General features: G+C 36.4%; 1 protein-coding gene and 1 pseudogene across 3 annotated transcripts; both read right to left on the reverse strand.

The window, feature by feature from the left end:
- Positions 1–3,724: 3,724 nt before the first annotated feature.
- Positions 3,725–9,279, reverse strand: LOC107465606 (cysteine synthase). 3 transcript variants are annotated; one of them, XM_021130324.2, is made up of 12 exons: positions 9,242–9,279; positions 9,099–9,147; positions 8,752–8,809; positions 8,522–8,631; positions 8,354–8,411; positions 7,944–8,207; positions 7,728–7,865; positions 7,530–7,581; positions 6,803–6,882; positions 6,207–6,266; positions 6,027–6,107; positions 3,725–4,000 (listed from the first exon to the last, which is right to left on the reverse strand). In XM_021130324.2, the coding sequence occupies exons 3-12, from the start codon at positions 8,797–8,799 to the stop codon at positions 3,911–3,913; spliced, it is 981 nt and encodes a 326-aa protein (XP_020985983.1). In that variant the 5' UTR covers positions 8,800–8,809; positions 9,099–9,147; positions 9,242–9,279; the 3' UTR covers positions 3,725–3,910. The 3 variants fall into 3 exon arrangements, with proteins under 3 accessions (XP_020985983.1, XP_052109940.1, XP_015940070.1); XM_052253980.1 differs by lacking the exon at positions 9,242–9,279 and having other exon boundaries at positions 9,099–9,234; XM_016084584.3 differs by lacking the exons at positions 3,725–4,000; positions 6,027–6,107; positions 6,207–6,266; positions 6,803–6,882; positions 9,242–9,279 and adding an exon at positions 6,889–7,434 and having other exon boundaries at positions 9,099–9,205.
- On the reverse strand, positions 6,384–6,533 carry LOC127741753 (uncharacterized; annotated as a pseudogene).
- Positions 9,280–11,761: the final 2,482 nt, after the last annotated feature.

Consider the following 11,761-nt stretch of genomic DNA (forward strand, 5'->3'; position numbering starts at 1 on the left):
GAGAACTTTTGTGCGGAATTTCATTGATTTGGATAGGAGGTCAATTGGGAAAGGAGGCGATGGTAAAGCGGTGATGGACTACTTCAAACTGATGAAGGAGTGAGACAATCGTTTTTATTATGAAGTTGATTACAATGAGAAGGTTGAATTATTCGAATATTTTTTGCTAATCCTCACAGCATTGCTGTGTACGAGTGCTTCGAGGATATTGTTAGCTTTGATACGACATAACTAACAAACAAGTACGACATGCCATTTGCTGTCTTTGTCAGAGTTAACCATCATAGGTAATCTGTACTTCTTGGATGTGCCTTACTTAACTCCGAAGATGAGGCTTTCTTTGTGTGGTTGTTTAATTCTTGGGTGAACTGTATGTCCGGATGGCCACCACCAGCAATTGTAACTAACCAATATTCCTCTATGAAAGCTGCTATTAGGAAGGCCCTGCCACATACTAGGCATAGATGGTGCTTGTGGCACATAATGAAGAAGGTTCGTGAAAAGTTCAAAGGATACGGTTGCTACGAACATAATCAGGTTACAATGAGTGAAGTCGTTCACCAAAGTTTGACTATAGAGAATTTTGAAAACAATTGGAATGGTTTTGTGAACACTTACTGTCTCGAGGACAACGAATGGTTGCAAGGGATGTGGAATAATTGCAGATATTGGGTTCCAGTGTATCTGAAGGGTGACTTTGGGGCTAGAATATCATCCACTCAAAGAAGCGAAAGCGTCCATTTTTTTTTCGACAAGTATCTAAACCCGCAGACAACCTTGGGAGGCCGCAAGAATTTTGACTCTATGAACAAAGTTGTGCCATGTTGCTCCTTTAACAGCGAGATTAAAGTGCAGTTTCAGTTCGAATACATGAATGACATCTTTTAGAAGGTGCAGCGTGAATTTCGAGAGAAGATGAACTGCGCTGTATCGTTGACGTAGGATGAAGACGATAACCAAGTCTAGAGGTGGTCCATGATGTTAAGATAGCAGGCCGATGACAAGAAGTGAGGCACCGAGTCAAGTTCAAGAGGGACGGGGGTCTATATAGTGTGATTGCCTGCTATGTGAGTTTAAGGACTTTATGTGCTATCATTTACTGGTTGTGCTTTAACAGGAGAGAGTTTCGACTATCCTTAATTGGTATTTACTTCCGAGGTGGAGCAAGTGGATTTTCAAAAGGCATTCAACCATCAACAATTGTTACATGGTAGACCATAGACTATTGCACGTGAAGCATTATGACCGCCTTTAAAACTATTTCATAAAGGTTGTAGAAGCAGTTGTATGCTCTAAGCAGTATAGTAACCTCCTAGACAACTTGCTTAAGGAGTTCCATGCCCGTCTTCCCCAAAACATTTCTTGCAGTGACTGCGGTGCATCCGCTAATCATGGTTGAAAAGGAGTAAGCGAGTGTGGTAGAGTTGAAACAGACACCAATCTCAACATCTGTAGTCCTGTGAAGGTTAAATGGAAGGAAACATAGGCATAAAGACAAACACATAAACTTTGCATCGTAGAGATACATAAACAAAGCATCAGGTACATGTACACTATTGCGTCACACATACACAAACTAAGCATTAGAGGCACATAAACAAAGCATCATGGAGTATCACATATAGATAATTTAAGCATCAGAAAAAAACTAGCATAAACTAAGCATCAATAGTAAAACCAAGGATAGTATTCATGGTTGGAAGATAGTAGAATGTGGTGCAGAGTCATAGCTAGTGGAGGTAGATTTGTTTGGATCACGGTCATACACATTCTACTCGTCCTCAGGGTTTGAAAGGTAGTCTTCATTACCAATGAAGTTGTCTTCAACATTTTCTGTTACTTCTACTTATTTTGCCTTCGCCCACTTCATGCAAGCTTTCCTTATGGCTAATCTACCTATATAATAGCTATTATTTTGTTCTCCTTACGGATTCTTAGGAGGGAGATTTCATAATAATCGTCATTAGAACCTTTAAGTTTGGCGTAGCCCCACCGAGCCTTTCTAGGTCTTTTTTGAAATCATCTTGCTCTTTCACACGGAACTCATTTTCTCGCCTTATAGCCTCCTTCTCAAGCTCCTCAGGCACGATGGTCTCATACTGCTAGTACACCCGGTCCAACATGTTGATATAGCCGTCCTGGAAGAATTCTCAATCATGGTAAGGCTTAGGGATACATGGGATACTACTTATTGTATCGCCATGAAAGTGATTCAGTTGTTTGAGTTGAAATCCACTTCGATAATGAGGCATGTTTATATTAGCCGATATAGATCTATTTTGCTTCCTCTGTTCTTTTTCACCATTATTTCTTTGTTTTCCCGTAACATGTCTAGCTGGACTATTTCTTGTAATTCCCAAGATGAGTAAAATCATGGTGGGAGAATAAAATCTCGAACATGTGCGAAAATAAGCTCCGGAATTTTCTCAGGATTGACTAGTAGAGTTGCATCAGAAAACCCTATGTGAGCTATTGTCTTGTCATTGGAAGGAAACACTTAAAACTTCATTGGAAGTTGCACCTCCGTCAAATCGGGTGTCAAACATTGGTTAAAATATTCATCAAGATTGACCTCGGAGATACCTCTACACATAAGTAGATGTTCCTTCGCATAAGGCAGGGGCATGTGAAGGTGAAGATCGGGCATGTGAAGGTGAAGATCTTCATGATATCTTCCTTCTTACTTTTGGAACATGTGCCCACTTGTTACGACATGTTCCATCCATCTATAGCAAGTTCTTTGCTGTAGGATTCTTTGCAGTGAGCTGTGTAGATTTTCACTATATTTTGGTCAGAAACCAACAATTTAGAATCTCTTTTCATTGGTCATCACGTGTTGAAATAGTGTGTTTTCTTTAGCAATTATAGTCTGAAATTTTATTCCCTCAACAGTTGCATTTCCTTTCGCTGTACGTGTAGCTCTAATAAGATCAATGTTACATTATGACCGAATTCTTATAATATTTTAAAATTTCATATACCTATCCTATTGTGTACGGTCGAAATCACGGACCGTGGGTTGCGAGAAATTTCTTATTGTATCCCTTTCCTAAATATCACCCCTTGCTTCCCTTACCCGTCTTAACTAGGTTGAAGGGTGTACCATGTGGTCGAATCCAGACTAAATCTTTCTATCACATTTTCAGCAGCATCTGATGAGTGACAACTCGACAAGTTTGACTGCTGAATGTGGAACTCACGGACCGCAAGTAAAGCCCTCTGGTGATCCTTGTGAGCCTGTTAGGCCAATATTTGAAGGAAGGTCTCTCTATCAAAGAAGTCTCTTTCACCTATTCCTATAAATACCATCAGTTCTAAATACAAAAGTCTTCATAAGTAAGAAGGATGAGTATTCCCTGGCCTGATAGGTTTTATGATCCAGTGCTTCCTCTTGAGATCAACTACACACCTAAAATAAAGTATGACTTGATGGAGAGGTATTAGGCATTAGAAAGGTCTAGCATATTTGCTTACAACATGCATCCCAGTGCTAGGTTTTCCATAAGAAATTTGAGGACCTTGAGGAAGGAATAGGCGTATAGGGAGAAAGGAAGGACTGGATGCCTACTCGTGTAGGAGGCCGGTTAGGCATTCTCTTGGACAGGCCTGGAGAAGGCAGTGAATGTCATAAAGCACGAGAATGATCAGATGATACCTCAATGTAAAATAACTTAGTCATGTAACATCACCATTTTTTTATAATTTTAAGCTAGGCTTGTCAGAATTTTATTTTATGTTTTTAAAATTATAGGTTTATTTAATTTAATAAAAATTCCCATTATTTCGTAGACAGCTCCCGAAGTATCATCGGTCTGCAAATCATCTAACTTACTATATAGTATATAGATTGCACTATGGATTATAACAATGGAGCTAAGAAATTTATGCAAACTATTATCGAATTGGGACCTTAGTCAAATGTCAATTTTTCAGCTTCGTGCCTGATGGATTCAAACAATGGTGAAGACAAATAACGCTCTCCAAAACTGGGGAATATCACCTGCAAAACAATGGTAATAAAATTTCTGAGCAATGACATTAAAGGAGTTATAACCACTTCTGCTCCAAGATCATAACTTAAAAAAGTTTTAAAAATACTTCTAATATTTAATTTAATTTAATGTTGTCCCTAATATTTAAATTTGGTTCTAATTTTCATACATGATTGTCCCTCCATCAGTGGTTGTGAGGTTGAGGTTAGGGTGGTGGAGGTGGCTGTTGGGTGGAGTGGGGTTGTGGTACTGAGGTTGAGGGTGGTGGTGGCAATAACAGTGACTGGATGGGATGGGTTGTTGATGGATCAGATGTGGTGTGTTGATGATGATGGAGGGACAAGAATGTGATGAGTGGTAATATGAACAGAGGGACAAAATTGAAAAAAGAATTTGGCAATTTGTTGATTGTTAAAAAAGCAATATAATAAGAATAGAATTGGAATTTATAAGAGAGAAAATCGAATCAAATTAATCATTATTGATATTTTTAAAACTTTTGACCAAAAAAAAAAAATTAACCTAAGAATAAAGTCAATAAACAACCTCTTACTGTGAGTTTAGCTGATGTCTTTGCCTATTAGACATGAATATGATGGCACATGATCACGGTATGTTTAGAAAAACATGCTGACACACAAAACACATGTATCTAGTATTTTCATCACCTTTATCACCAACAACTTTTTTTTTTCTTTTTACCAAAGATAGGGAGACTCGAACCCGCGACCTCTTAGTTGAATATGGGAATATTATGCCATTTGAACTATAACTCATTGACACTAACAACTTTTTCTTTATTAAGGATAAAATTAGTTTTTCATTATCTATAACAATATCTATAACAATATATAATGATAATATCAGAAGTTTTGATGTCCAAATTTAAGTTCTAATATTACCTTTAATAAAAAAAATTATTATTGAAAAATTTTTTCCTGTACAACCATTAATTATTTTAAATAAAAAAATTTCCACCCACTTTAAACAAAAATTTTATTAAAAGTTTTCTATTGAATATAAATCATTGTTGCGGATTTTTAAAGAATAAAAGTATAATAGTTTAAACAGAGCAATTGTTTTTTTAAATAAATGTACAAAGAATAATTTTTCTCTTTAAATTATTATTATCATATTATTTTAATACTTTTGGTACCTACACAATGTATTACCGCAAAGTATCATTTTTGTTCCTAATGTTTGGAGTAAGTCTTATTTGTGTCTCTAATGTTTAAATATTCCTATTCGTATCCCTAACATTTGTAAAAGTGATTCAATATTATCCTGCCGTCAATTACACATTATGAGCTTTAGTTTGAGTTTTGAAAATCTCTTCTTAAAGCTAGAATACAAATGTTTGGAATAGAACTAATGATCCACTCCAAAAAAATAGTTCATCAAAAGTTAACTAATTCTTGCAACATTTATATAATTCACTTTTTTAGGGACATAATTGAACCTAAACACAAATAGTGGGTACAATATTAAAATCGAATACATCCAAGTGAGACCTAATTGAGAATGAATACATCCAAGTGAGAATAATTGAAAAATACAATCTGATTTATTATTTTAATTGACGGCAGGATAACATTAAATCACTTTTATTTCCGTCTAGCATGAACTCCTTGTTTATTATCTGGTACGCTGCCTCCTTGGATTATTTTAGTAGGTATGTGGATGATTATTTTAATTCTTAGTCGGATAGTCATTTTTAGTAGGTACTTAGATAGTTATTTTAATTCTTATGTGGATGGTTATTTGATTGGAACGAGTTTAGTTAGATACAATTAAAATATGTTGGATATTCAATTTACTAGGTATCACAATGATTAAGTTTTTGAATTACCAAATAGAGTTTTTTGGTTGGGTAATTAGGGTAGAGTAATTTTTTTTTAACTTTTTTGAGCTAAATTTCCATCCCGTTGTTCACTTGTCTACCTAGCGAAGCGGTTACCACATATATTTTTGTGTTTTGAGACCCTAAAACAAACACAGGCTAGAGTCTTAGACAAACTGAGGATCATAACTTACAACAATGAGCTTTCCGGCATTCTCTGGTTTCTTCGCCAATTTTATTGCAGCTGCTGCTGCGGCTCCTGATGAAATTCCCATCTGCAGAAGTATCCACACACAGCCAGTATGTAAAGTTGAAACAGTTATTATTGATTGAATAGGATATAAACAGCCAACAACAATAACTTCATTTCATACCAGCAAACCTTCTTTCAAGGCGAGCAACTTAGCTGTTTCAATAGCTTCTTGACTTGTAACCTGCAGCTCATAAAACCTTGTTTGGTCAAAACAGAAACCAAAAACTTATTACATACCATGTTTCAAGAATTATATACTATATAAACCATGCAACGAAAATATTTAAACTTATATTTGAACAGGGCAGCGCGAACATAGGCCCCCACTAAGACAAATTATGACGCCACATGGGTAGACCTTAGGCTCGCTCGCACCCTAAGTGCAATGGAAGTCACCAACCTAGGCCATGGACCTTATTGATCGCCCATTGACCTGTCAATTATATAAAAGTTTGATTTTGCAATCTTCTGAATTCGTTTTGATACCTAGATATTGTACTATTGTACCATCCAATGCTAAGTGAGAAAGATCTCTGCACATAATCTAATTAAATTATTTTTAGTAAATTCACTGAAAAATACAAATAATGACAGTATTATCCCAAACAGAACGAGTGAGATTGCTATAAAGCACAAAATCTCATCATTCCAAAGAAAGGGAATGGTCAAGTTTTAAATCAAAATAGAAAAACAATCTCCAAATGTATTAGTAGTTACCTGAATAACTTCATCTAGGAGATTAACATCAAGCACATGGGGAATGATACCAGCACCAATCCCTTGGATAAGATGCTTACCTTTGACATTTGCACAAATAGAGAGAACAATTAGTAAACAGCTTCATGTCCTAATAATAAATATAAAAATAGAGTAAACCCCTGATGCCTGACAAAACACATGAAGGACAAAGTCATTGCTTAGGATTTGACAATGACATTCCTCTCAGCTCTTGCACCATTCGTAAAGGGGCTACAGCTTAGTTCTTCCATACGAAATAAATGCATAGGAGGACTAATTTGTCTATCTTTGTTTTTCAATGTCGAGAGACTAGTAAATTAAACAATGTGACTTCCATGCTTGAGACTTCACATTGGTTTTCATGGCAACCACCTACTATTAATCCAGTCACACTCTCAGGTCTGAAGACAATGAAATTGACCTGCATAAATTAATCTGAATCAGTTAGACCAGATATCTGATTTGTTGACAGTCTTCCTGTTCCTGCAGCAGGGCTTCATTATCTTCTATTGCTCCGATTCTCTTCTTCGGTAGATAAACAAATGTACTTTGATATATAGTAATTGATACATTGATGAAAGTAAAGCATTGTATTCCTTGACTTCTAAATCCTTCATGAACATCATCATAGAGCCATGAAGTTACTCAATGAAGGAGCAATAGATTACTAAAAAGAAATACGCAGAAAGGTAAAGTAAAAAATCACCTGGGGTTCCTCCATTTAGAACTGCACTTTCAGCTGGTTCAACACCATACACCTATTTGAAAACAAAAGCGAAAACAAAAAAAAAACAGCAAAAATAATAGAGTTAGCTCAATCAAAGTATCAAACAGTAGAAAACTTGTTCAAACATTCGATCAATCAGTCAGTGCAGAAAGCATTCGTGGCAAATAAGAAGCCCACCTTGATATCTGGGTTTTTCTCCTTGAGGAATTTTCCAGCGCCTTGAATTGTACCCCCAGTTCCGATCCCTGCAACCAAAGCATCAACTTTGCCTCCCGAGTCTCGCCAAATCTCTGGGCCAGTGGTGTCGTAATGAATCTACAAGGTTGAAAAATTAATATGCTGCGAAATTCCCAACCTAGAAACCAAATTAGGCAAAATGAATGGAGAGAATACCTTTGGATTTGCAGGATTCTCAAATTGATGGAGCATATGGCTATTAGGATTCTTGGCTACTAGCTCTTCTGCCTTCTGGAAAACCCCAGCGACTCCTTTAGCAGGATCTGTCAGATACACCTCAGCTCCAAAGGCTAACAATACAATTTTTCTCTCAAGACTCACATAAGATGGCATAGTCACTTGGAGCTTGTAACCCTTCAATGCTGCTATCGACGCGAGTCCTATACCGGTATTGCCACTAGTCGCCTCCACAAGAACGGTCTTTACAGCCATCATTCAACCAGATTAAACTTTCTTAGGTTATACACCAAACAATATCAATATGTAGTACAATACATTTAATTTAACTCCTGAGAGGAACATGAACACTGAAGAATCTCTGCATATGTATGAAAGAAATTACTAACTTTTCCGGGTGTAATGAGGCCTTTTGCCTCAGCATCTTCAATCATGCTCAACGCTATCCTGAAGGAGTAAAAGAGAATATCATCATTGCAAGTCCTCAAATATCCTTAAACCCTATACTAAACAGCTTTGCCTTTAATTATTGAAATTGAGAGATTTCATTTTCATGCCTATCTTTGACACTAGAACAGGGTTGCATTGACTCTAGCTTAGCAACAATTCGCGCTGTGCAACCGTCCACAATGTGGTTCAGGTACACCATTGGGGTTGCCCCGATTAACTGTAGATAGAAGAAAAGGAGAAAAATTTTAATAATTCTCTTGAACATAAAGATCAAAATTCTGCAAGCTTGGCAAATATAAAAAGTGCAGAAGTTATAGTTGTTATGGCAAACCATTACTTCAGTAAAATCCTTCTTAATTGCAAGCTTTGGCTCCATGTCTTCCATTAAAAAAAACCTACAAGCAGATCAAGTGAAAATGATAAGAAGAAAAGAATGTTGGCCAAGAGTATGAACAACTCAGTCAAGATTTTTCACACACACACACCCCCACACCCAGAAAGGTAAATAAATAAATAAAATAAAAATAAAGAAAACTGACGGTTGACTCCTCCCACTTGGACTAAAAAACGGGAAGCAAGCTAAGTATTGCAGCAACCATGAAGCACCATCAGAGGAAATTACAGTTATTGCAAAAGTGTAAAGGTGTAAAACATGGTGATTGCAAAGGTGTAATTGGTGATTACCTAGTTGAACTTCGGTTGCTATGTCTTCAGTGAGTACAGGTAAGCGAACCTGTTAAGCCAGGAGAAAGACTCCGAATCAGAAGAGACACAAAACAAAAGCATAAATGCATAACCATGTCAACAATTTAACTTCAGAAGATTACATGTTTTAAGATATTTTTTGTTTTATGGATTTGTCTGCACGTTATCGTTCAAAGTCTGAGTCACCCATTAATGTTATCCAATAATTAATGAATTATATTTTCGGCGTTTTTCATATAAAATAATAACAAAAAAGTTCTACATCCGTAAATAATTCATCCAAGTAATTTGTCTCTCAGCCTCCCCACTTCCTAACTCGTTTGTCATACACGCGCTACATATAACCTAAACCTTTTTTTAAACCTTTTTTTCCGTTGCACGTTTTTGTTCTTTTTCTTTTTCTTCTTCTCTTCTCTTCTTTTTCTTTTTCTTCTTCTTCTTCTTCTTCTTCTTCAACGTAATAAACTTCGTCGTTCTCCTCTGTTTGCGTTTTCTTAATCGTTCTTCTTTTTTTTCTTTGTTTGAGTTCTTCTTTATTGATTTGCATTGTCTTCAATGTAATAAGTTTTGTCGTTCTTCCTCTTCGTTTTCTTCTTCGATCTTCACTTCTGAATCAAAACAATGAAAGATTCGAGTTCAAATAAGTTGAATGAGAACGATTTAGATTATTGTTCTGAAACGAATCATGCTGAGGAGGTTTGGATTATTCAATTTTGAATTGAATTGAATTGAATGCAATTGTTAATCTTATTTGAATTGAATTCAATGGACATAGGTGTTTTTGAATCTAAATCTGAATTGAATTGAATTTATGGACGAAGGTATTTTTGTATTCAAATTTGATTTTATATAATGGATTATGTTTTGTTCACTCAGTACTATAAAGTTGTTTCACTATGAGTACGTATTTCGGTTCGTTATGCAGAAAGGAGTTTGAATTTGAATATATAGAATGGATTATGTTTTGTTCACTGAGTAATATATAATTGTTTCACCGTATTGATAGTTTCGGTTCACTATGTAGACGAGCTGAATGTAATTGTTAATTTTATTTGAATTGAATTCAATGGACATAGGTGTTTTTGAATCTGAATTGAATTGAATTGAATACAACGGACGAAGGTGTTTGTGTTTTTGTATTCAAATTTGATTTTGTATAATGGATTATGTTTCGTTCACTCAGTACTATAAAGTTGTTTCACTATGAGTATGTGTTTTGGTTCGTTATGCAGAAAGGAGTTTGAATTTGAATATATATATATAATGGATTATGTTTTATTCACTGAGTAATATAAAATTGTTTCACCGCATTGACATTTTCGGTTCACTATGCAGACCAGCTGTGTTGTGGATGAAAAATTTGTCCCAAAGGTGGGGATGATTTTCAAGACACTAGAAGAAGCTGGAAAGTTCTACAAACATTATTTCAAACTTGCCGGCTTTTCTACCAAAATAAGGAACATGACTCGGGATGGAGACAAGATTAAGAATCAGCTAATCGTATGCAGCAGAGAAGGGAGGTGAAAATTCAAGATATCTCCAACTCTGAAGATAAACCCCTCAGCTGGGTTAAACTGTCCAGCCAGGATTTACATACACATAATGAAAGACGTCGGTCTTTGGACAATTTCCAAAGTCATTCTGAATCACTCACATCATTGCTGTCCAGACCAGGCAGGTGCTCAAACAACACAGGGAGCTTAGCATGTTCGTGCATTGCACAATTGAAACCAATGAGGAAGCCAGAATCAGACCGAGCAAAACTTACCAATCATTTCTGGCAACAGCCAGCAGCCACCGTGAACTAAGTTTTATAGAAAAAGACGTGAGGAATTACATCACAAGGGAAATACGAAATATTTCCAAACAAGAAGATGCCAAAGAATTTGGGAAGTACCTACTAAGAATGAAAGAGAAGAACCGGGATTTCTTCTTTGAGCTCAACCTCGAAGGCGATCATTGTATTAAACATGCATTCTGGGCTGACACAAGAAGCAGGGCCGCATGTGAGTATTTCAGAGTCGTGGTTTAATTCAACACCACCTGCAACACAAACAGGTATTCTGTTCAGTCACAAATAGTTTTATGTTCAGTGAATGAACAAATTTTAGTTCACCACTGTTTGGGTTCGTCTATTTATGCAGGTACAATCTGGTTTTAGGTTCTTTTGTTGGCATGAATCACCACGATCAGTCGACACTTCTCGGATGCGCGCTGATGAAAAATGAGGACATCCAATCATTCAAATGGCTATTCAACTGTTGGCTCCATTGCATGGGAGGGACGACACCAAAAGGCATGCTTATCGACCAATGCGCATTGATTCAAAGGGCAATTGAGCTATGCATGCCAACAACAATTCACCGATGGTGCATTTGGCACATCATGAAGAAGATCCCACACAAATTAAACGGGTACAAGTGACACGACAAAATTGAACAAGAGATGAGCTATGTTGTTTGGAACTCGTACACAAAAGACGCATTTGACAGAAACTGGAATGATTTCCTCACAAAGTACAGCCTCAGAGGCAACAAGTGGCTCTCAGGTAACCGAGGTTTCAATTCGAATTATTTTCATACCCATACCTATTTTTTTTCAAAAGATGAACTGGTTTCAGTTCACCATATCGTATTGGTTCG

The sequence above is a fragment of the Arachis duranensis genome, chromosome 9, assembly GCF_000817695.3.
Source record: "Arachis duranensis cultivar V14167 chromosome 9, aradu.V14167.gnm2.J7QH, whole genome shotgun sequence".
NCBI classification, from domain to species: domain Eukaryota; kingdom Viridiplantae; phylum Streptophyta; class Magnoliopsida; order Fabales; family Fabaceae; genus Arachis; species Arachis duranensis.

What these genes read in the sequence shown, in the direction of transcription:
- LOC107465606 (XM_021130324.2), bottom strand. Translation starts at nt 8,799, where the DNA reads ATGGAAGACATGGAGCCAAAGCTTGCAATTAAGAAGGATTTTACTGAA. An exon ending in AGAATCCTGCAAATCCAAAG is followed by an intron (nt 7,866 to 7,943) that starts GTATTCTCTCCA and finishes TCAACCTTGTAG; the next exon opens with ATTCATTACGACACCACTGG. An exon ending in TCTAAATGGAGGAACCCCAG is followed by an intron (nt 6,883 to 7,529) that starts GTGATTTTTTAC and finishes CAAATGTCAAAG; the next exon opens with GTAAGCATCTTATCCAAGGG.